Source organism: Scomber scombrus, chromosome 1, assembly GCF_963691925.1.
Source record: "Scomber scombrus chromosome 1, fScoSco1.1, whole genome shotgun sequence".
Classification (NCBI taxonomy): Eukaryota; Metazoa; Chordata; class Actinopteri; order Scombriformes; family Scombridae; genus Scomber; species Scomber scombrus.
In genome coordinates this window covers 21,306,682-21,332,449 of record NC_084970.1, presented here as the reverse complement: position 1 = coordinate 21,332,449, position 25,768 = coordinate 21,306,682, and the positions used below count along the sequence as shown (strand labels likewise).

The 25,768-nt window shown below is 39.9% G+C and overlaps 1 protein-coding gene across 1 annotated transcript; it reads right to left on the bottom strand.

The window, feature by feature from the left end:
• lmo1 (LIM domain only 1) lies at nucleotides 1-24,547 on the bottom strand. Its single transcript, XM_062415806.1, has 4 exons — nucleotides 24,440-24,547; nucleotides 10,346-10,559; nucleotides 1,514-1,639; nucleotides 1-106 (listed from the first exon to the last, which is right to left on the bottom strand). The coding sequence occupies exons 1-4, from the start codon at nucleotides 24,459-24,461 to the stop codon at nucleotides 1-3; spliced, it is 468 nt and encodes a 155-aa protein (XP_062271790.1). The 5' UTR covers nucleotides 24,462-24,547.
• Between the last annotated feature and the right edge of the window lie 1,221 nt (nucleotides 24,548-25,768).

The window sequence follows — 25,768 nt, the reverse complement described above, 5'->3', positions numbered from 1 at the left end:
CTATTGAACCTGTGTCTCAAAGCTCCCATTCAGCTGGCCCTCCTCATAGTCCATTTGACACAAAATCATGTTGTTTTTTAGGAAAAACTTGTCTCCCACGCAAAACCTGTTGGCAGAAAAAAACAAAAGCAAAACTGTTGTTAAAAACACAAAGACGATTAGTGTTGGCATTGTGACAAGGTTGTGTTGTGTGTTGACTGGCTGCCTCTGCTTTGCTTTGGCAGTGAAAATACATTTAAGATCAGCAGGTAATGATGATTTTGTGTGATTGCACACATTTGGCTCAATACATTTTACCTGATCCATGCTGACACTATGCCCTGTCAGATTCAAAGCCTGCTTTTGATAGTCATCATAAATGTGTGGCTTTGAATAAAAGTAGATTAAAACCCTATCATTTCAAAGCAAACAGACACGAGCACTGGCGCCCAACGAAAGGCAGGTCAGCTCTCCTCGGCCTGGCAAAAAAGGCGCTGGCACCACAAGAGTTTCCAAGGAAACTCTGCTACAGGGTTAGCTGTTCACACACCAATTTGGTTCCAGTGCTCAAGAATGTTTTTCCTCTAAAGTCTCATAGTCAATTGAAGAGGAAACATAACACATAGCAGCCTGCCCCACTGATGTTATTCTCTATGCTGCTGTTTGTTTGTGTGACACAGTGGAAAAAGCTCAATAATGTGTCTGAAGGGGAGTGAAGATAAGAATATAGCCGAGCTGCGCTCTGCTTTAGTAATGTGCCAGGCTGGTACAACAGTCACGGCCATGGCAATACCATGCCAGATGAGACCTGGCTTCATGTCTGCCAGCTGAGAAGAGAGACTGCAGTCATAATTCCCTTACAGCAGGTGTTCACTATGGTAACTGAATCTGGCCTGCAGAAGGTTAATGGGCTTGTGCTGTGTGGAAGAACAGGGTCACAGCACCCCTGACAAGCATGCAAAGGACGTTCTGCTCCCAGAGTGGTGCCATTACCAACAGTATATTAATGGGAAAAAGCAATATTTGGGTATGTCATATTCTATGTATATCATACCATAGGTTTTGTGCTCGCTCCAATTTTATAATAATTCCTATCACTAGGGAAACACCATTTCACACCAGTGTAAGTCCAGTCTCTTTTATGCAGCAACACACCTCTGGAAGACTTTATTTTTGTAGCTCCCAGCTACTCCATTGAAAACATAAGAGCTCATTTTTACATCCCTCTGGCTTAAAAGATTTACAGATCTAGCCAAATAAGGACAAACTGCTAAACTGCTGGCAGTGTGTCACAATAGAAAATAATTAGCAGAGCATTACAAATGCAACACAGCAACCTTTATGCTTACAAGACAATCCACATTTTAGGGTTTTTTTCGGACTTCCAAATTGCAGTCTGTACTAATGTAATCAGACAGATGAACTGCATTGCACCTTAAGAGAAAGCAATTTCAGCAGATACTAATATTTAAGCTATTGGCCATTTTAATACAAGAAGGCAGTGTTGCTGTGCAGTTATGATCTCTATTCTTACCTCTGGTTACAAAGCTGACAGGCAAAACAGTCCAAATGGTAAACATTATCTCTGGCTCTCATCACCATTTCAAAGGCTGGGATCAGTTTACTGCAGGCTGCACAGTTCCCCGTTGTACCAAAGAGCCTGAAAGACAGAGAGCACAGACGGAGATTAACCCACCTTCCCTTTACCTTGATGCAATAAAAGAGTAAACAAAAACGTACTGACAGCAAGGACAATAGCAGAAAAAGAAAATGCTGCAATGGAAGAGAAAACATGGCAGAAACGAAATACGTTGAATGTAATGCACAAATCTTTCTTGGCACCCACTTGGTATTTTTGTTAATGAGAGTTACAAAAATAGATTTTAATTCTTGGCTAATGATCTAATTAAAATGATCACATGGTTTTAATCTCCTTCTTCAAAGAATTCCCCCCCATGCATGTTGCAAAAGCTACAAAAACAAGTCTGAGGTAAACCATTTGAGCTGTTGAAAGTTTTCTTTCTTTCAAATCTAAAATACAAAAATGTGGCTATCCCCAACCAAATCCAGCTGGATTTTACACAAGAGGCTGCGTTCTATAATGAAGTCATAAGTTCAAAAGATTTCTGTTACAAGGATTCACGCTCAATCCCTTCCCTCTCTCTTGCTCTATCTTCATTTTCCGTTCAGAGAAGACAATGATTGGAGATGTAACCTTGAAGTGTTAACTAAATGTTCCTCAGACTCACAACTCAAACCTTGCTGCTGCTCATTTAGGCAACTGTTTATTATACTGGAGCCAAATGATAAAGGTCACAAACAGAGCAGGGAGGCACTGGTGTAGATGTCTTTTGTCTTCAAAGGGACCTCAAATACTTCCTCCAGTCAGATTTACATTTTCATTTTCCAAGCGCCTGCCTTCTATGTTTAATTTGGAGATTCTCAAGCAGAGAAAGATTTATATATTCTGCAGGAGGAGAAGGAGCGTTTCACAGCTTTACAAGAAGAGATAAGGCAACAGCAGATTGCCATTCCAACAGTATGTTAAACGCTTTTCTCCCAAACTTGTAGGGCTCAGACAGAAGAGTCACAGTGTTGATATTCTGCCTCGTTTAGACTAGTCCCATTCAGTTGCTTTCACCTTGTTAAAGAAAACGTCTGTCCAGCAGCCCTGCTTCTAATTAGGGGCCACTGCCTCAGAGGAACAGGAGAGACAGAAACGGAGGGAGATGGGCTGTTATGTTCCATGAGAGGGATTCACATGGTGTTAAACAGAGATATTGTTACAACTGCTTACTGTTTCAGTAAAATACTGAATGTTCTCATACAGCAGACAGGACAATCCGACACTCTTTAACATTAAGAATTACTTATACTGTATAGACACATTTACTGTAAACACTTGCAGATACAAATGTTATTAATGTAGGAATCAAAAACTAGAACTCACCCATAAGATAATAAATGACAATTGTAAAACTAAGTTATAATTATTGAAGAACACTGTACATTAATGAACATTTAAAATGGCCTTATGTCTGCTTAAAACTACATTATAGTGAATTATGAACATTTATTAAATGTTTATATGCTGCTTATAAATACTAAATAGGGCTATTTAAAGTGACGTATTACCAAAAAAGGATTATTCCTTTTCTGAATATCCAAAATCACACACGTTCAGTCCAAATATCAGTGCTCCAGAAACGTCCTACAACAGCTCCAGACCCTTTTTGTTTGTTTGTTTTTGTAATTTTGATCAATTGATTCTCTTATGTTCACCTTACACCCCCTACAAAATCTCCTTGGGGTATAATTTACTGCCTCCCACCTCCTCAGCCTGAGGAACCTCTGTCATCATGACAATGGCAGGGACTGCTGCAGATTGTACCACACCTGAACTCTAACTGTAATGAGGGGTCACATACAGTTGTGATGTCTTTCTCTCTCCCCTCAGGGAACCAAGGCTATAAGAGCGCCTAGAGAGCTTCGGCCACTTACAGAGTCTGACATGCACATACCCATAACAGCTCGTAGGATTATTCTAGCCCATCTCCATTACACCCCGCTGGGCTGTGGACATGGTCCTCACTTGATACATACAGGTTGTGAAAACGCTTGGTGGGGGAGGCCCAGCTTGCTGCCTGCACTGAGATCCACCCTGAGTCAATACAGTGTGTGACACCTTTTACCTTTTAGTTATGAAGTCTCTCAGAAAAATAGACCAAATACTGTGGGTATAACCTCTTTTTCCCTTTCTTATGAAACATTTTTTGAGCATCTCACCTCTGCAACTGGTGACAGACACATCTCTACCTGCTGTAGGTACTGTATGCTGCATTTAAAGAGCCTTGCAGGAAATACAGGGTATTTTGATTAACTTATATTTATCATCCCATGAGAATAAAAGCAATGCAACAAAAAAAGTCAATATGTCTACAATATTTGTTTTAAAAGAAGATGAAATTAGATGCTTGTCCTTCATTAAATGTATTTATATACATATTTATATATTAAAAGGACACTATCGATTTCATACATCCAATTAAGTGTACTCATCATGTTAAGTACTGATCAACCTCATGATGTCACCAGTGTTATCTCAGATGGAGCTTGAGACAACAAAAACAGGGAGCATGCGGACCCTGCCTGGTGAACACCCACGTCTTTCAAAATGCAAGCTTCTAGCTTGATAATATCATGGTGACATCATCAGGCGTAGTGAGTAGTACTACATATCACATAGAAATACACTGTATGTAGGGCTACTGTATGTGTGTAGAACAGTAATTCTCATCCTTTCTTAGCACCAAACAAAGCACCAAACAAACTTAGACAGGAACAGAAATTGCATCAATGTAAGGCAATGATTTTAAAAGGGCAAATGGGTGTAGAAATTAGACTTTGTACTAAAATATGACCAATTATAGTTATCAAACAGAGGCAATTACAAATAAAGGCCTGTTAGTTTCTGCAATTATGGAAAATAAAGGCTGTGGTCAAAATTTGAGTAAATATGGTATGTCGGTAAAGGCCATACACATTATGTCCCTGTGTTGTTTTATCTATTTATGTACAGCACTTTGTTTCAGTTGTGGTTGTTTTAAAGTGCTATATAAATAAAGTTGAGTTGAGTTGAGAGTTGAGTAGACCACTACGGGTCCACAGACACCTGGTTGAGAAAAAAATGTTTTTCATTTTTGAATACAGTAGACCCAAACAGGAGAGAAAACACTTTGCACTTTCTAGTTTGAAGTACAATAAGATATGTGAAGCTACATCACTGTAGCATGTACACAGACATTTGTTGTTCCATTTCTACCATAACATGAAGAGGAGGAATGTAAGAAATTGCATTGGGTGTGACTGTGTGCCATTCACACAGTTCTTCCACCAACAATTGATGTGTCTGAGTTATAACGTGGCATCAGCATACGGCTTAATTGGGCCTCTCGTGCTAAGAGGAGATTAGAGCCTGCGAGAAATGTTCAATCACATTACACTCTTCTCTTCCTGTTCCTATGAAGCTAAAAAGCTACCAGAGTTGAGCCACCACTGTAGTGGTCTCATGGGTAACAGCTGAAGGGAAACTACATATAGTAAGCAATGAATGTTTCACATCAAAACATTATCAAGTGCCAGATGTAAAGATCACAGGTTTTGATGTCAGCTGAGAGATTACAGAAAATTAGAGTCAAACAAAAAATAGGCAATATAGAAGCGAACACATGAATGGACTGACCAGATTAGTTATCACCTGTATTTCGTGCAAAATTATAGACAATACTCTGATTAAAAATGTATAGATTTATTGTCATCTACACAAGCTGAAAGAAGGCCAATTAGCTTCAGAAATTCTTGTTTCCTTTCTGTAATCATGTATCCTACAAGAAACCATACAGAGTTTTTACAATAACTTGAATATAAGCACACATGAAAACTGTTAATACAGTGTTTCCTGTCATTTTTTTAAAATTTGAAATTTGAAATGCTTCGCAGCACTGAAACACTGCCTTCAAAGAACATAAGTTACAGATTACCTTTTTTAAAAACATTAATTCATTTAATTTATAATAGATTTTTTTGTTTGAATAGACTATTTTCTGCAGAATTCCCACATATTGTTCTGACACATGTCATGTATTGTAAGAGTGCAGTGGCTCATGCACTTCAATTTCCCTGGTCATTTGGATTAAATAAATCAATATTCTCAAAAGGAAAGTGGGGAAAAAATTCAACATCAACACAGTTTTTAGTGCTTCTATTTAAATAGAATGTGAATGATGACTTTCTGGAAAATAAGAGAGTACTGTTGATAGCTTCTTATAATACGCTGGACCCATCAGGCTTTGTCGATCAATCATCTGCATTATAGTGGGGGTTGAAGTCTAAAAAGTCCTATTTTAAAATAGACGCTTCTGTGGTTAATTTAAACAGATTAGATGGTTAGAAGTGCTGGTTTGGATTGCTCCCCACAACCTGTGAGACATTCTGGCGCGGCTCTCTGAACAGGATCATACAGTGTAAAGTGAAAGCAGGCTGATTATTTATTGGATGACTTTAATGTGAGTGAGTTTTGAGGAACTTTCAAATGTAATCTTTGTTCAGATATTAACTATATGACCACTGACATAAAAGTATTTACTTCAGGCATTTTGTTATAAATGCAAATGTATTGTTCTATAATATATTATTTATTAAATTCATGAACAAACTGATATAAACACTCCGTTGTCTGCGGTGTTACATTTAATGAATCAGTATCAATAGTCATAACTGTAGCTTAGATGTTATTCTATTCATACTGTTTAATTGTTGTATTTAAATAGTCTTGAATTAACAGGTGTTATTGATAAAACAGTTATTTCTAGTTTGGCTCCCTAATCTCTATTTCCTATAATTTTGACACCTTACAGAAAACCTCATACTCTAAAAACTCTAAAAGGAGTTCTTATTCAGTAACTGCAAATTTAACTGTGTTAAACAGTGTGCTGTTGTTGGGGCAGAGTTTGACTACAGTAAAGAGTGTAACAAACTCAGCGCTCCTTCCTCTGTTATTGAGTTATTACAATGTGTCTTTAGAGAGAAGAAGGCCTTCTTTAGTCCTTTCAACTTGCTGCTTTGCCAACTTCAAACCCTTAAAGCTCCTACGGCGCGTCAATGCATTGCCTCCCTCAGATTGGGCTGTGTCTCTTGAAGTTTTCTACCCTACCTGTTCACTGAGCTCTTTGAGACTTCCCAGTCTGTGCAGGGTTTGTCAGATTTCATTAAAGGGAAAGCTGTTAATGCATGCGTCACATGTTCTGACCTTCCCCAACAGTTGTGTCTTTTTTTAAAGTGTAAACCTTTATGTTTAGATCTATCTTGCCCAAAGAGGAAGAGCAACTGTTTTACTTGCCAAGGAAGTAAGGAGAGAACAGATTTGAAAAACAGTCACATCCAGATGGAGCTATCATCTTCCTCCTGCTATTTCACCAGTTTGTGAATAACTTATAATGTTCATTATCTTGAAAACGTCTTCTCTTACAGTTCATTTTTATCCCATTTTGATAAGTGGATGACTATTATGTCCTCTCTAATATATGAAATAGAAGATTAAATGATCTCAGTCTTGATGTTCACACCATGACTTGATTGTCAACCCTCTGGTGAAGTCATACGATGCCAGGCCTAGACACAAAAGAAACGCCTAATTAATCTATTATTCTCATTTGTAATGAAAGAGTGTGGCCAAGTTGCTAAAAAAACACTCTCAATACAGAGAAATTAACGTCAGGGTGATTAGTAAATCTGGGCTTTTTGTAATGGTTGCAATGGTTTGGAGGGCAGGGGAGGACGCTGGCTAAAGTGTGTGTGCATTTTTAGTGTTTGTGTGTTGAAGATTCAGGAAAGCGTGAGTGCATTCAATAAGTTGCTAATACCACTGAAGGACAATCACAGATGGAGCTCCTATAATAATTAATGTGAGCATGGCAGGGTTCCAAACCCTGGGAAATAACCAATGTGTGTTTGATCCACCCGTGTGTCTTTAATGAAGTGCAGGAGGCTAATTCAGTGCACAGATTTACCTTCATTACCGCAGGTGAGGGGAGCCTTCATCTTACTAAACACAGAAGAAGGAACAAAAAGAAAACTGGTGCAGGACGGAGACTGCGTCACCTACTTTCAAAATGCTCTGGTCTCTCAAACTGCCTCTTCTCTACACGCAAGGCAAGGTTTTTAATTTGTTCCATAATAGAATTCATCTCAAGCATCTCTAGCCATTAAGTGTTATGCATTTGTCGCAGGCTGAAGAGCAGGCGAGTGGGATGGATTTCATTAGGCAATCTGGGGCAACAGAGGTGCACAGAAAGCTCTCTCCTCATCTTTCTTTTTTATTCTTATTTTAGTATTCCTAACTCTTTATTTCAAATGTCTCTCTCCGATTTTCATCCCATCTCTGACCTCTACATCTTAGTGGTCTAATGCGCGAGAAAGCTTTTCCTTTTCCGTCACTGTGCCAGTTAGGCACTTATGGCTTGGGGGTTGGGGTTGCTGTCCTTTCAGCAGATGTATTTTACCAAGTAAAAGTCCTGAGCTTCATCATTTTTGCCTTCTCTTGGTCATTTGCCCATTTATTATTACCTCATATGCACCATCTGCCCCTTCTGGGGGCGACACTGGGTCTTAGTGGACCTCTCACTGCATCTTAAAAGCATTAACTGTGGGTGGGAACTGATGGATGGTAATGGTCTATCACAACGCAACGTCCCTAAGCACCTCTCAAGTGGGCTGCAGGCTCCTTCTGGAAATGCTGAGATATTAGTGAAATGTGAGATCCATGACTGAGGTAGGATGATAACCACGTTGATTAAGGTTCTCCTTACTTACAATTTTCATAGTGATTTAAATGATGTCTGTTGTTTTAAATGTTTTCCACTATATCAGAATACTGAACAGATCCAAATGCAGGGAGTGACCCGGAGATATCAATGAGGGAGTGGAGAGACGAGTAGGCAGAAAGGGAATGGAGAAAGGGGGAGGACAGTACAGGACAGGGAGTTTTGGGAGGGGGGCCTAGGGCACCGGCATCCCTAAGTCGGCCCCAGGGGGGTTCCCTCTCAGATAAATGGTAGGATCTCATTGGGAATGTGACTTAACGCCCGGGAAATGGTCATGTTTAATTTAACAAGCAGATGGTAGGGGACATCTGAAGAAAGGGGGTTGGTTGAACAGAGCCAAAGACACTGATGAAGCAACATGCCTGCCTGGAGGTACAGCTTACAGCTCTGGTACAACTGAAACCTAGTCTACTCCATGACAGAAGTCTTCTATGTTCATGTAAACAAGGAAAAAAGATGCAGTTATGAAAAACACAAAAAACACTGCACAATGAAAAGCAAACATTACATACAGCCATTTAAATTTTACACAGAAATATTAGTTGTTAGCTTAATGTCTTGTCAGTACAAATATCTCTAAAGTAAAACAAACCTGTATGATCTACCACGCTAAGATGGACAATAAACAACATCTAACATTGTAGAAAAATTGGGGCAGAGGTATAGAAAGACTGCTTTACTGTCTTTTTAAGTCAAATACAATTGAATTTAATGCCAGATGCTGTAGATGAGATAAACTTTTAGGACTGACCCCTGAACTTAAACAACCTGATGTACCAAAATGTCTCCAAAAGTCATTGACACGTTTGGGATAAATTAATTGTCACTGTAGATGTTGTCAAAGAGATTAACTTATCTACATACACTTTGGAATTGCTCCAAGTTTGCATTTTATTGGACATCTGTGTTTAAGACACTTTCAGAGGTCAGAGTGACTATAGGCCCCTGCCTTTATAGCTCATTTTGGAGTACCCTCTGATGTCTTGGCATTCTGTACGCTGCTCGCTTGTTACCTAATCCTACTGAAATGGAAAGACGCAATTCCTGCATCTTGTACGCAGTGTATCAGGAAAATTGTATTTATATGAAAAACTAAAACACACACTATGAGGTTCATCTGGCAAATTCTGTAAGATATGGTGAACTCTTCTGAGTTATGTCGAAGAGGAACTAGAATTACATGAAAACCATTAGAGCAAATGTGATTATAGGATAACGGTATAATATACCGCTCTGATAGACCCTGAGAGTTAGGATAGTCTCTTAATTCACTTAATGTCCTTCTATTGTCTTTATTTTAAATTGTGAACCCCAGTGCTGTTATTTCAGTGTTATTGATCATGCTTTTGTTGTCAGTACAGTGAATTTGGGTATGTAAACTTGTATTATTTGAGTTTGCTGCATTTAGTCCTTGTGTTTATTTATTTCCTTATTTTGAGGGCATGTGTTTTGTATGTGTTGTATGTTCATCACTTTAAGTATTTTAATTGAGATGTCATAGAATTTCTCTAATTACTATCAAACTAATAGTTCTATGGAAAGTGTGTAATTTTTGTATCAATCATTATGACCAGTCAAAAGTAGAAACAGATTATGATGACACTTTTGCATTCTGGATAACGGGATAGCATGACAGCATGATTCACGTTTTGATAGTTGCACAGGAATCTTTATAAGTTACACAGAATGTAGATTTCTTGTAGGATTAAAAATAAGGGTTAGGGATAGTATTTTCTACCCATGAGTACTCATGTAAACTATCCTGAAATAGCATCACCTTCCTCTGTATGCATACTGCAAAATAAAGTTACTGCAAACTGTCTACATATTAAGTTTTGCCATGATCTAAAAAAACCCAAAGCGAAGTGGTACCAGAAGGTTAAAAAAAACAGCTCTGTGATTCCTTCATGCCATGCAGCCCTTGAAACGACATGGCTTTTGTGTTTGTTGTGAGTGGAGAGAGGTGATTGTGTGTCTTTTCTTGCCTCAGGTAGTCCCTGCGACAGAGGATGAGGTTGGCTTTCGTGTAGAGGGTGGAGCCCACCTCCCCCAGGCGGCAGTCACAGCAGGCACATTTGAGACAGTCCTCATGCCAGTATTTGTCCAGGGCCTTGAGCAGGTAGCGGTCTTTAATCTTGCGATTGCAGCCAGCACACCCCTTCTGTTTCCCTTTGGGCTGGACGGAGAGCATCGGCACACCTGTAGTGATAAGGAGACAAACAGCCATGCGTGATTTACGGCCCAGGAACACGAGTGACTTTTCATGTTCTCTTTTTGATAAGCCGGCTGCTTCTCGAGGCGTCTAAGCCTGGCCTCGCACGCGGCCACAGCACACTGCCTACCTGCTTCATATGCATTAAAGAAAACATTCTTCCATGTAGATAGGCACACAGGTCACATTGGACTACAAAGCCCTGACGTACTTGTTCCACTTAGAACATGCTGTAATACAAAAGTTACATGATCACTTGCAGCAGGCTTCAGAGTAAGGGGCATGTCTTATGTATTTCTGAGGATAGAAGACACTATCCTTTACTGTGGTATTTACAGTGCACTGTGTAGTACGTTAGTTACCTACCATTTCATCAAAGCCCATTTCACTCAACTGTCCACAGCTGTAAAAGCTCCTCATGGGCTTTGTTTGGTATAGATTAACATTAACCTTTTAAAAAGCCTCTGACCACAAAAACGTTGCTACCAGACCCCAGTGAGATATGTTATGGCCTAAGTGCCTTTTAGCATACACTCACTCTCTGTGTTTCATACGTACACACACACACAGAGAAACACACAGGCACAAACTCACGCACACACGTGTGCACACAAACCACAAACACAGACACATACACTCACACACACACACACAGTGTTCCCTACTCAGAGCATTACAGGCTTTCCTCCTTTTACACTTATCTGTACTCATGTGTCTGCAACGAGCGAGCCTAAGTTACCAAACTCGCAAATTGCCCTGCTGTCACGCAGGTCCCCTTTAAGTGCGCCTTTTACCCTCCTAAAGGACAAATAAAGTCCATTTAATAACTGCACTAAACACTAATAGTCTATGTGTGGTTGACATTTGTGTTTGGACTAAAAGCCCCCCTCAGGCCACTGCTGGTACAGAGGCAGGGGCGCGCAGCTCCCCTCTGTAGCACTAACAGGTCTGCCACAGATGAAAGCACAAGACAACAGCTCTTAAGACACTCTCTCACACACTGAGCTATTGATCCGTCTAAAAGAACACACAGTGGATGCCACTTGCCACTCTCTTTCAAAACACATTTCTCTCTCTCTCTCTCTAAAAAAAAACAAAAAAAACTGGACACTCTGCATTACAGGGGGTTAGGCCAGCATTTTGTATGTGTGGGTATCTATGTATAATGGCCTTTTTTATACACATGTTATTCAGAGTTTTATATGAAAGGTCACAGTTTTGCAGGTGCACTTTAGAGACGTGTGCAGGAATTGCTTCACTATGTGCAGTTTTTCTCTGCTAAGCCTGTCAAGTTTGTTCTGTTTCACAAAAACATATTTCCTCTTTCTCTCTGTCTCTCTCACACGCACACACACACACACACACACACACACACACACACACACACACACACACACACACACACACAAACACACACACACACATGTATACACAAATGGACTCACAAAGTACCTTATTGGATCCAGATTTGCTCAGCAATTTTTGGCCATCCGTACATCAATAATTCTATGAATGTAATGTAATTAGCATTTCCCCTTTTAAAAAAGAGGTGAAAGAAATAGGAGAGCTTGTTAGTCAAATTTATAGCTTTGGTTTATATGTCAGTAAGTGCTCTGGTGGTGTTGAGCCGTCTTATTTCTTTATCAGAAGTGGAAAGGAGAGGCTAATTGGTCCAGTTCTGGTGATGGGAGCCATCAATTAGTGTTCTGCCTGCCCTCCAGCTCCCTCACCTCCCTCCCTCACCAAAACAGGCCCCTTGAAGCTGGCACATTAGGATCACAAAACCTGCTATAAATACCAATGTTCAGTGTAAATGAAGCTAAAAAGCTTCAAATTCAAGCCACTCCGGCTAAGGGCGGACTATTCTACCTGCATTTCATGGCTTGTTAGGGGAGCTCTCTGCAGGTATGCCAACAGTGCTCGCCTGACAGGCTTCTACAGAACTAAAAACAGTCTTAATGAGGAGAGAGAAAATGCCTGTGTGTTTCTATGTACATGTGTATGCGTGTGTGCCTCTGAGCTTGTGCAAAGAAAACGAAAGGAGTTTCTGCAATTCCCTCGGGGGTCACAAAAATCTTTAATTTGCCTTTTATGACACCTAATTAGTTATTCTACTCAAAATCTTTGCTTTAAATAAGAGAACTAATTATACAAAAAGGTCGTTCCTCCACCTCCAGAGAACTACTCCTAATTGGTTGAGACCACCACCCGCCACATACTCCTTAAACATATCACGTGTGTTTTACATCACATTTGAAAAGGCCAAAGCTTAACCTATCCTCGAGTTACTGTATGCTGCTCAGCCCCCTGTTGGATGTGTACTCTGTTTTAAAGCCTGCTCAGCATCATCAAAGTGACAACACACTCTGTGTTTTAATGCAACGGAGGTTCTCTTTTCAGTTAGTCTCCCATTCATTCCTCCATGCATACGTCCTGGTCCTTTAGGCCTGACTAGAGGGAGATATCTCAAAAGAGGAGCATCTAAGGTCTGCCAGGAAACCAGTATGCACACTGAACTGATGCCTCTCCCTTGAAGACATTGCAGGAAACAAACATGGGTTTGATGCCTTCAACAAAAGCAGCACCTGGAAAACAGCTTTAATAGTAGTGTACCAAGTAGTAGCTCAAACCTACTAAACAAAGAGCAGTGACAAAAGAAAAAAGATTGTATAAAGGAAATGTCTTTTCAATTCCCTTAATGCCATGAGACATTTTCTTGCACCTGTCACTACTCTCTGTGCTATGTGAAACTGTGGAGTAGAACAGAACCACCCATGCTTGCCACCTCCGAGGAAGAAAAGCTGCATTATGAAAGGAAGTAGCAGACTAGGAGGCAGCCTCCACTTAATCCAATCCATTTAACAGATACAAGTGCCACTGACCTTCCAGTGTCATTTGATGTCACCAAAAGCATGCCTCTCCACATCACAATTCATTCCCCAACAAGGGATGCATTTTACCCCTCAAAGTGGAGAGACAGCACTTGCCCTGCCAAATATCCTTCCTGAGAAGGAATTTAATTTGCCATTAGTAGTGTGTGTAAAGGCCTGTCATCTCTCTCTTCTTCCATCCATCTACTTTCTTTAAGATTGTATCTTTCAAGAATATGTACAATTTCTCAGCCCAAGCAGTCTGTCAGAGCATGTATTTTCCATTATAGAGATAGCATCCGATTTCTATGTTACCCTATTTAGACTTCCGTCTTTACAGCTATCAAAAAATCCCATCACTCTGCTAACCTTTTTGATATATTTAAGGTTTTAAAAGAAAATGCGCTTTTTGGAGCACTCAAGGAAACATTTGCAAGTAGAGAAATATAATTATCACATAGGCATGGCAAGACCCACATTTCCTCAGACTGGACAAGGATACGTCTGAAAAGAATGATGATTTCCTCCAAATCCCTTTTCTCTATCGTTATCACCATAATGTTTAGTTGTTTTTTTTATTCTTCCTTTTTTGAAATGAGTGAGCAGGTGCAAAGTATATGCTGCATGGGTTTCCTATGAATCCTGGAGCAATCAGCCATGCTGTGTCATGTCATGCAGAATAAAGGATGATTGGTTATTGCTTTGGCATCAATGTCTGTGAGCTCAAAACCAGGAAATAATAATAATAATAGTCATTATCATCATCATAATCATAACTTACTTGCTAAATTCTACATTGTCAGTGTTACTGTCTGTTTGCATTCTTATTACATAGTTTAATGTATATTTTTCTAGATTAATTGTGTAGTCTATGAAATGCTCAGAAAAAAGAGCAAAAAATAAATAAAATAAAAAATGCTCATCACAATTTCTAGGTGAAATTTTCAATTGAGTTGTTTGGAACCAGCATTTTTGATAAACTGAAATGATCAAAGTAGTAGCTGACCACCTTACTGTCAATAGACTAATCCTCTTAGCAGTATTTTTATGTGCATCAGTGTGCATTCAACAAAACTGAAATGTAATTTACACACAAATTCATGGTATGCTTATAGAACACACATGATCCCAGTGGAACATCTGCTCTCACAGGCACTCACCCTTAATAACAGAACAGGGACAGTTGCATCTGATTCTGTGCTTTGCTAAATGCCTTTTGATCAATTAAAAGACCTGACGCCATGGTGTGGTGCAGACGTTTCCAGTTCACGGGAAGGTAAAGGATCTTGATGAGGATCACTCAGCCTTCCTGACACATGGGGAGGGAGGCGGGCTTTCAAGGAAGTGGAAGCTGGCCCTGGGTGGGCCTCCTCTCAGGGGCCCCTATAATTCCTCGTCCCAGCTGCAGCAAACAAGAGTGTTAGGCACCAGCATGGTAAAGACACAGACTGGGATGCTCAGAAATTAGATACTACATTACCAAATGATTGCATTTAGCTGAAGCAAGTGCATTTGTCATCATCATCCTTACTACCGCCATCTCTAAATTCAAAGCACCCCTGCACAAAACATCAACCAGACATTAATGGCGTACAATGATTCCATAAACTGCTGCATGAAGTTACCAAACCATCACAAATCAACCCTGCATGAATGAATGAATCATCTTAACTAAATCTAAAAAGTTATATTATATTATATTACATTATATTTTTTTATATTATATTATGAATGGTAAGAGCTATAAACAGGGAGAACAATATAGAGCAGTGTAAAATAAGAAATGTCCATGTTGGTTTCCTGTGTATGTTCAGTTTAGCAGTAATGGGGACTGCTTTACACTGAACTCTTAGGTTTCTGCCACCAGTGTGAGTCCTGTGGCCATGGCAATCCCAAGTAAAATTTGTCCCTGGGCCAAGGTGTCTGCCACTGAGGTTAATGGGGATCTCATGCAGATGTCTTGCCATTGTATGCATGAATCAGCCCCTTTCATTCAGCTTCCGTCATTGCTGTAATTGAGCCCATAGACACGTTTCTCTATTGCCAAGACAAAATACAAGACATCTGGTAATAATATCAGCTGGGATACACATGCCAGTTGAAAGCCGACTGATGAGTGTATTCTGAATGATAAGCAAAATAAAGACCACTGATTTAATGTGTGATTCATGTTCCCGTCCTTATTCGGAGCATATGTACGGAGTAAAGGAAAAGATATGTATGAGCACATACACACACTCACTCACTCACTGAGGGAAACACACTGACACACAGTCAAATTAGGTATTTTCTTACAGGGTCCAAGTCAATATTACATTCATACTAAAGGTGTTTTCTTATAGTTCTCTGTGTGAGCCTTCTATGTTACTGTAAGGCATGCTACATTTCCAGATGGTTGTGTATGAATGCTGGGGTCTGTGGGGTGATTTCTGGGACTGTATGCATGCTATGATTATGACATAATTAACACCCGCAGTAAGTGGGAGAGAGAGCAGACAGGGCTGGTGCGGATGAGGAGGGGACTGTTCATTAACAAGATGCACTCTCTCAAACTTTGCAGCTTGCTGTGGCTAATAAGCCCTGGTGAAACGGAGCCCAGCCGTCCCTTGCATTGACCCTGGCACTGCCTGGGATAAGGGAGGGTTTTGTCTCCTGGAATAATTGCTCTTTTCACATGTTACAAGTGTCCTGACCCCCACGGTCGGCAGCCACTTTCCCTACCATAATTACTCCTGATCCGCTCCAAATGAGTCAGCCGCATTAGGGCTGCAATAACACTGGCCCAGCTTCAAGCGCGGCATGGGGAGTCTCAGCAGAGCAGCCTGGAACAGGACTGCCTTTTCTCCCAGCCCACGTTCATTTCCATCACGTCAGAGGTGCATTTCTTACACTTGAAGTCAGCACGAAGGCCCTGGGCCTTTTTCTGAGGCTTACAGAAGGCATTGTTAGCTCCTGGTGCTCACTACTCACTGTGGTTTGGCTGCATACTCCATCCCAATTAACGGAAAACTTCATTAGGGTGTTTTTTCCACACTTTTCAGCCCCCTATTATTTTTAATTTATTCACATGGGGTTAATTAAAAGAAATGTATCACACAGATATGCAACAGCTTTCTAATTAAATTCATTGCTGCTTTTTTTAAGACATGAAGCTGGCAGAGTTTCCAAATTATTACAGAAGGCGACTTGTTCCAACACTTGGTTGCTCAGTAGTAGGGTGAGATTAGAGCTCTGCAAGGTAAGCTTGTCAACAGCAGAAATGGAGCGAGAGAGGGATAGATGGGGAGAGAAAATGAGAGTGAGGGAGTAAGATGAATGAGGAAAGGGAGAAAAGACACAACACAGTTGTGGTTCTGTCGTGCTGGGTTACCCCAAATAAACCATGTGAAAACCCTTAATGAAGGAGGACTAATAAACTGTCAGTGTTGTCAGAGCAAGGAGAAGATTTGGTATTGGATGTAGCTGTGTCAAATGTGGGCGTAATGTTGGGCTTTGTCTTCTGTTGATCTGATCTTAAAACCTTACATTTTACCATTTTTCATTCAAGTGCAAGCTGTCACTAACTGAGAGGGCAAATGCATCTTCATCTTCAGTCTCATACAGAAGTTGTGAGATCAACAGACTTTTTGTGTTCATTTGCAATAGAATAAAGGGGAAATCCATCTATTCTAAAACTACTTTTAGAGGCAATCTTATCTGCCACTTCAGGATTTCTGGAAAAAAAAAATCAAGCCATTAGACCTGTCATGGCCACTTTCCGCCATTCGGAAACAGAATAATGCACAAACACTTTTTAGTCCACATTAAAAATGCATTTGGGGAGGAATAAATGTAGCCTTCTAAAGTTTGTGTCACTCATGAGGTCAGGAAGTGATGTACAAAATCCTTCCCAATCCCCAGCAATTACTGCACACTTATTATTTCAAAGGATATGCCAGGAGACAGGTGTGCCATTCAGGGTTCTCAGTGTGTCGAAAATGGAGGGGAACAAGGAACACCATACTGTGGTGCACTGTGTGAAGCTCTTTAATCTTGAATAATGCAAATTCCCCACAGGGGGCAGTTATTTGGCAGCACGGGCCTCTAATGTCATTCAAACACCTACTCCCACACCTGATGGGGTAAATAATGAGAGAGGTTGGTTGGGTGCACAGTTAGGAAGGGCCTTCATGAAGACTGGGTGTGATGTCATGCGGGTTGGCAACTTAATCTCGAAGAGTAATATTTTATATGACATTGGCTGATGGTTGAATATGAAGATGGTTTGCTTTTAATGAATTCCATGTAATACTTTTATATTAACCAACTTTTTCCACAAGGAGTAATTCTTACTGGCTAAAATCAAATGGCAATTAAGCTTAAGATGTCTGGTCACATGAAATGAAATAAAATGATGTGAAAGAGGTGTGAATGGGAGGAAGGGTGTGGGGGCCAGCATCTTAGAAACAAGTTGAAGTTAATGCTGAGCTCAGTGGGAATGTGTGTGTACGGCAGCTGTCATTTGCCTCTGAGTTTGTAGTTGCAAACATCATAGTTAAGCACTGATTAAATCAGCAACTTCAATATCCAAACCCTAATCTACGCGCTTTAAGAGTGAAAAAGCTACCCCCCTTAATCACAGACTTTAATTAGCTATTTAAGATTTGATTTACTGAAGGTCATCCAATAAGAGATTAGTTCTCAGCAAGTTGTCTTTTATTTAAGAGAAGGCACCCCAGGCTTTTCTATTTACCAACAAGATAGCTGTAACATATAAAGGAAGTGTGAAGCCTCCGTCCCCTATTACTTTGGATACTTGCACTAAAAAGCTGCACTAAGGAGGCTTTTAAATTTGTTATGTTTGACCTAAATACATGCGGGGAAAAGGTCATTTCAAGTTGGATTAGAAGTACAAAGTATACTTTATGTAAATATGCATGAAGACAGAACAGCTGCAACGTACATTTCTACAAAGTACCAGTTGTATACTAACATTAAAACAACTTATAGGTTATCTGCTGTAAAGTGCACATGTTTTATGACACCGAATAGCATCTTCATTCTCTGACTGAGAATGCAAATAAGAAGAGAGAAAATGGGCCTCTGGTGAGACCAAAAATGTATAATGCATCTTTGTTTGAGATGCAAAAAGCATCTCACTTAAGAGCAAATCTACTTTGTGACACTCAACCTTCAGAAAAGTGAATATAGCAATGGGAATACAATAGAGCGGTATGGTGTCTAAAAGACATTTACAGTGAAACAAGTCTGAAAGTCTAAAAGCCTTGCTAGCAGCCCCTAGAGGCTGTGCTGCTCCTTACATCCCCCAAGAACAAAGTGTCTTTTACTGACCATCCAACACTGCCATCCTCAGAGCCACACACTTCCACTGGCAAGACAGAACACAGGAGAAATTCTCAACAACAGCATTTAAAGAATGGTAAGAGCTCCAGTGATTGGATAATGAGAAATAGGTAAGGACCAGGGCTCTGGCAAATGGAAAATATGACGCTGGCAAGAATTTCTACTGACGCCATGTTGTGTGCAAGAGAATACAGCAGGTCGGTTTGTATAACTGACTGACTTCTCCTAAAACTATTTTAGTACAGTAATGCAGCATTATATCTGCAGGCATCCATGTTTAACTTGGGTCAGTGCTAGTCGAACCAATCAACACCTTTTTTACAGGACTTGCAGGCACATGGATGTTTGTGAAAACTGTCAACTGTTGCTGTGAACCAAAAGTAATGTTGATTCACATGTTTATACATAGACTCAAAATTCAAAGTCCATAATTGTATATAAGTATTACACACTTATTTGCCATTACCCCCAAAAAACACACCCACACACACACACACTTTACCTGGGATACTCCACCAGATCAATATTTTCCAAGCATACACATGCAAACAATACATATGCACATGCATAAAGTGATATAGTACACCCCTGCCTTCAACAAATATGCATCAAGACGGATTAAACAAGACCTCTTTAATACTGAGCGAATAGTATTTCTGTACATTTGCTTCAAAAAACAAGAAGGCATTAAGTGACATCAGTGTAATTACAGTTTGAGATTGAATCATTATAAACATTAAAGTTTCTATGGTCCTTTAAAAGCCTTCAAAATATGCCTTTTTCCTTTTTTTGCAGTAAAAAGAAGCATGGAGGATATCGTAGCATAATATATGACTGATTTAAGAGAGAGTGTCTTCATAATTTCATGGCGTGCACCTACATAAACATACATATAAGCGTATGTAATTTATATATTAAATGCATGACAGCTCAGTAACCCTGCCAAGGTTTAATTTTCGCAGAAACTGTATATAAAGTGCTTCAGTTGACTAAGAGCGTAACAGGTGACATTATTTTATTACTACCAGTACAATACTAGAGTTTTTCTTCGGTTAAAATTTTCTGTGCATCTCAACAGTAGCACTCAGTTGTCAAAGAAACATAGTTGGTGACATTACTTTTGACCTCTGCTGATCTCAAGAACTTTGCTGCATGTGTCTCCCCTTTTCTCCATCTCTCTTCATATCTTCTTTGCTAAGGCTAAGATGACAGAATGAAGGAGAATTGATTTTCAAGAGAGAAAAGAATATGCTTTACAGAGTGTTTCAAAATGCCAAACAAGTCAGAAAAGCATGTGCGACAGGTAAACAGGTGAATAAATAACTGTGAGGGGGAAAAAAGTTGAGATGTAGTAGGAAGTGTGTGTGCATGTGTTTATAAAGGCATCAATGCAGGAAGAATTTTTCCAATATCAATATTAGTGTAGTTAACAGCAGCTTGAGATATTGTGACACACGGAAAACTAACAACTAACAAACTATTTATTATATATTTGGCAAGTCATCATCAGTAACACTGGACTATCTGGTGTGGACAAATAACACAATGTTTTTACACCGGCACAAACATCAGGCGCTAGTGGAGTTTATTTTTTGCCGCCGAGAAGAGTTTTGTTCATGTGCATCATCAACCTTACTTCTGAGCATGTCTGCATTTGTCTCAGAGCTACCAGTGAGACATTAGGTTTCTCCAAGGTGGTTTGAAGTAACGATTCATCTCACTGTGTCAGCATAATTGTGGATTGTGTAAAAGGTTTCATTGCAACATTTGGAATGACCCTTGCGACTTTAAGCTTCTTACTTGTTCATACAATTTTCAGTGTGACACCTCTGCCTCCTAATGCCAGAACCTTCACTATTCTCACACACAACTCGACAACATAGCAAACATTCTTCTTGACACTGAAAAAGAAAAATCATCTGCAGTGAATAAAAACACATTGTCGAACATTGAACATGTATCACCAAGATCAGCCGTTCCTTGTGACATGTGGTAGCCAGATCTTTGTTGTGAGAATTTTTTATGATAACATGGCTAACATGCAGCCTCTGGCAATAATAAACAGGATACTCTCACAGCTCGAGAGTGCATAATTGAGTTTGTGCGGCACATTGATGAGTGCAGCCATTAACATCGAAGGCAGGTGGGCAAGCTCGCTAACACGTGTCTCTTAAGTCTCAATTCAGTCCCTTTGAATTCCACTAAGATTATGGAAAATGATACACATCTCGCACACTCATAGATGTGAAGCGATCAAGACTGATAGTGATCTCGAGGTTTAGTGGTGACAGATGAAATTATCTCCAGTGAGAATTCTGCATTCGTAAGATGGAATTAAAGACTCCCTGCTCAAAATGGTACAAGAGTGATTTCCTAAGCAGTAAAAAGGAATAATGAGAACAGCTTAAGTATATCATGGATGGTCAAAACATCAAGGCATTCTGTATGTTTTTGGTGCTATTTTGTTATTTGTATGCAAATAAAGCAGCATTCATTTGTTTACACTCCTTGTAACTATTATAAATATATATACACATTATATATAACTGTCTTCTGACAATCTACAGTGCGTTTAAGGCAAAATTGGAAAAGTTCAGCAAAGGCAATGCAGGTGCCTGCAATAAAGCTTCATGAAAAACGGTAGTGACTTAAAGAAATATCAAACGAAGCAATGTGTTTGTAATATTGTTCAGGGCCCAGAGCACAAAAACCAGACGTAATTTCAATATTTGAAATGGGCAAGTTTAATTTTGAAGTAAGAGCAAACCAATAAGCTGAGAAAATAGCAAATACAAGAGAGCAAATTGCATTCCTTTGGAAAAGTGAAAAGACTTAAGGAATATATAAAAGTAATCTCCAACTGGAAATTAGAAATCAACCCTCAGAAACCAAATAACAGAAAAGAAATATTACTGTCCACTTTCTAAATCAATATAACATCGCTACAAGACAGTATTACCATGGTAACACTGGTAAAGAATGAAGCAATTCTTATTATTTCAAAAAATAAAAATCGGAGCCTGAAGCCCAAGTTTTATTACAGCAGCCGACACATCACCAGTCTGTATTCATTTGAAGCATTGCTTTTCAATCACATGCTTTATGAATGTACAAATTTCACTGGACAGGATGATAACAGGCCCGTAAATTAACAAGCAAAGGTAACCAGAAATGTATCAGTAGCTGGAGGATTTTTCCTCTGCTTTACAGTGTTTAGAGTATACAGTTGTGTTAAACGTTCAGCAAAAACATGCCTTATGCAGTGTGGAAGATGGAGAGAAATGGCTGAATTGCCTTTTCTTCTCAAATTGGACGCATTCAGCAAGGAGATATAAAATGTTAACAAAATATTTTGGTATATGTGTTGCTGTTCATTACTAACTATGATTACTATTAACTATTAGGTCACAAAGCAGTGCCTGTATTCCTTTAACAGTCTTCTGTGCTCTCAGACTTTACCGGATAGTGTATATCATAAGTTAATGACTGCAGCATATCTATGAAACAGTGATTAGTTTACAATGTGCATGTAAATCATGATGGACAGGACATGCTATAAAAGCGGGTACACAACATGAGAAATATTTTAGGTTTGATCCTATGAAGTTCATAAGGAATATATAAGAGCAGTCTGTCTGAAAATGTATTTCAAATGTTTGACTTTTTATAGATTGATCCAGTTGAAAGATTTTCTCAATGGAGCTCATATAAAGGAGCAAACAGATTCATTTCTGGTGATTGCTTTTGTAGTGCAAATTGGTGCAGACTTTTCTAAGAGAAGTCAGAGTTCAAAAACACTGTCTGCCAAACAAGCAGCCTCACTTTGTTGCCAACTAGGCTTTGAAAACGGGACCAGATGCAATGATGGTCTGCTTTACAGGTCAAATAAGGACTGAAATATGAACACTTGAGCAGCACGTGCAAACACAAACACACGCAGGCATAATAGTGAATCAATGAAGAGAAACAGAGAGTAATCATACACATGCACCCATGTGGCCACCCAAAACAGCATCCCACACACCTTCCTCTCCACATACACACACGTTTATTTGTGCAGGCACTAAGTGGATACATTAGACAAGAAGGTTGAATTGACAAGCCTATAACTTTAGAGCCAATAAATGCTAAGAGGCACCACAGCGAATGAGACCAGATCCAAGCAGCTCTGTTGACAACCTGGCCAAAATACTGGAGCTGCTGGTCGCGTCCAGCAAATAAAGGGTGAAGCTTTTAGGCAATGAGCAGCAGGTGATCTCAGCTTTTCTGCAAGTCCTAATGCTCCTAAAAGCCACTCTCCCTGGTTCTGTAATTGGGCATCAGTAGTTAATGTAGTATTGACTGCATTACATGCTCCTGTGCATCCTTTCCCACTAATGCCATTTGCATCACCTTGTACATTTACTATTGCTTAGCCAATAACTGTTAAAAGCAATCTGAATCATGAATCATATAGGGAACTTTTAGCTGGACAGACATCCAAAGGAGACAATTTACAGTTGAGTTAATTTGGGTACATTAGCAGCACAACATGGATTCAGCCAGACAGACCAATTTATGTCTCTGCCGCAAACCTTTTATTGGTTTTTTAGATGTGTAAGTGAAAGGATGCTCTGCTAAGAGATGAAATATCCATTTTCAAACATAAATAATGGGCTACAAATGCATCCATTACTTCTGGAGGAGGAGCCCTCTTCCAAATGTGAAAAAGCGGTGTACAGTACTTTGAGAAAAAAGGCACACACCAAAAAAAAGAAGTGTTTTATGATTTGTGGAGTTTGTCATAGTGGATGTCAGCAGGTCTATTTTGACAGCAAAACAACCTTTAACAGAAGCTTTAAAAAGTGTCAGAAGAGAGAAAAACAGCATAGAATAACTTCATTTCAGGCCTCATAATGGCTTTTAGTACTCTATATGACGCCCATTTGAATATCACTACCATGCTATGTTAATATACGTTAATGCATACATCACACTGAGCACCATTTAAACCAGTACTTTATGTGATGAATGCACTGCACGTCTCAACACCAGTTTAATCCAAAATGGGACGTCATTAGAGGAGAGTTTGATTTAAATTTAAATTAATTAGATTGCCTCACCCATTAACCTAAATACATTGAAATAGATAAGTAATGCAAGTAGGCCTATTTGGATGGAAAGTGAGTGAACGTTGCACGGCGCTATCCATAATTTGCAATCAAGTTAAAAGCACTCTGCTGTCATCTCCCATCCCGTGGTGATGTCAAAGGCTGCCTCGCTAACTTCACAGACGCAAAAAGCACTTAAGAGGAGGAAAGAAAAGAGGAGCCACAGCGTCTGAGGAGTATTCTCAAAACTCCGGGTTACACATCAAAACGCCACAGACAAATCCGCTGTAAATAAACATACAACTCTCCTGAACTAAACTGCAGTTTGGCAGTGGATGGATGCGTGTGAGTGTGCACCTCAACTTCAGGGTACACAAAAGGCAATAACATTATTCAGGTCCCCTCCGCGAAAATAGGGTAAATAGGGTTGGAAAGCCCGTATAAAGCGCAGGCTGCGGGTGCGCAGGGTCCGGAGCGACGGGAAACACTTAACGTGTAAAATGTCAGTAGTTTGCCGTGTTACTCCCCAGGTTATTGCATCCTACGGTCAGAGATGTTACTCACCCTCTTCCTTGTCCAACACCATCGTCCTGAGGAACGAGGAGTCCTTCCCCGGGCGATCCGTCCTCGGCTCCAGCAGGCTGCACCGCTCGGTCTGCTCAGAGCTTCTCCTGGAAATGGCTTTGAAACGCGCGGTTGACTAGACTACGCCTCAATACACCAAAAACCCTGGAAAGATGAATTGCCGTCTGCACGTTTTTTCCCTCCTCCTATCAATAATAATTCGTAAGCGGAATACCGTGATATACGCGGCGAGATCCTCCTATCCAGACTGAACTGTAATGCAAATAAATAGCGATCAAACAGCGTTGGTTGCTCTTGATGAATTCCATGCGAATAAAAAAGGCAAAACAATGAAAAGCGATATAAATCTAGTGTCGCCTATCTGTAACGGTGCACACACACGGAGACGGATCAGACGCTCAGACTGAACGGCTGAGCTCTCCTCGCTGTTAATATTCTCTCTTTCTCGCTCTCATTTGCTCCGAAACGGCAACTATATTCAAACAAATCCAATTGCAAATCTGACAACTGCTGAAAGCAAACTCACGCCGCCTCTCTCCCAGTTTATGTGCCACGCTCGCCTCTGCTGCTACTGAATAAATGCGCGCAGTTTCCACAGACCCTCGGATTCCCCTGTTAATTAAATCAATTCATTATGCTCAGATCTGATTAGCAGCCCTTCCCCCCTCTTTGAATCAATTATTCAATACACAAACATAATTGCTTGTGCCAGAGGTGTCTAAGTATTAGCTTATTTAACTCCAAGGACACTAATTACCCCTAGGGCAAGGGAACTTTTCTCATTAATTCTGACAAAACACAAAAGCGAAAGTGTGTGTGTGTGTGTGAGTGTGTGTGTGTGTATGTGTGTGTGACTGGTCCGCCTGCTAGTCTGACTGTGCGTGATAGAGAGAGAAGGGGAGAGCGCTCATATGCACGTAAGGTTGTATTGGTGCACGTGCACATGCACGCGCGTGCATGTGTGTGTCAGGAAGAGAGAGACAGAGAAAGAGTGAGAGAGAATGCGAGAGTGATGCTACTCCACCATTGCCTGGTACAGTTTGGGTAAACATAAAATGCATTGTTTTTGTTTTTGTCCTTTTTTGGGGTCTTTTTTTTTTAATCTTTTATTTTTCTGCTGAATTTTTTGCTATAGAAACATAACATCTAATTGTGGTCTATTTAGCAGTTAATTAGTGTCCAGACACAGTTATCATACATGCTGCAGATAAACAGTCATTTCAAAAGAGACAGCACAACAGATGGGCTGCGTTTTTGATTAGTGGGTAGATAGAAGGTTCAGTTTCGAATCTGGTAATATAAGTGTTG

What these genes read in the sequence shown, in the direction of transcription:
- lmo1 (XM_062415806.1), bottom strand. Translation starts at nt 24,461, where the DNA reads ATGGTGTTGGACAAGGAAGAGG. An exon ending in TGTCGCAGGGACTACCTGAG is followed by an intron (nt 1,640 to 10,345) that starts GCAAGAAAAGAC and finishes TCTGTCTTTCAG; the next exon opens with GCTCTTTGGTACAACGGGGA. An exon ending in TGTCAGCTTTGTAACCAGAG is followed by an intron (nt 107 to 1,513) that starts GTAAGAATAGAG and finishes TTCTGCCAACAG; the next exon opens with GTTTTGCGTGGGAGACAAGT.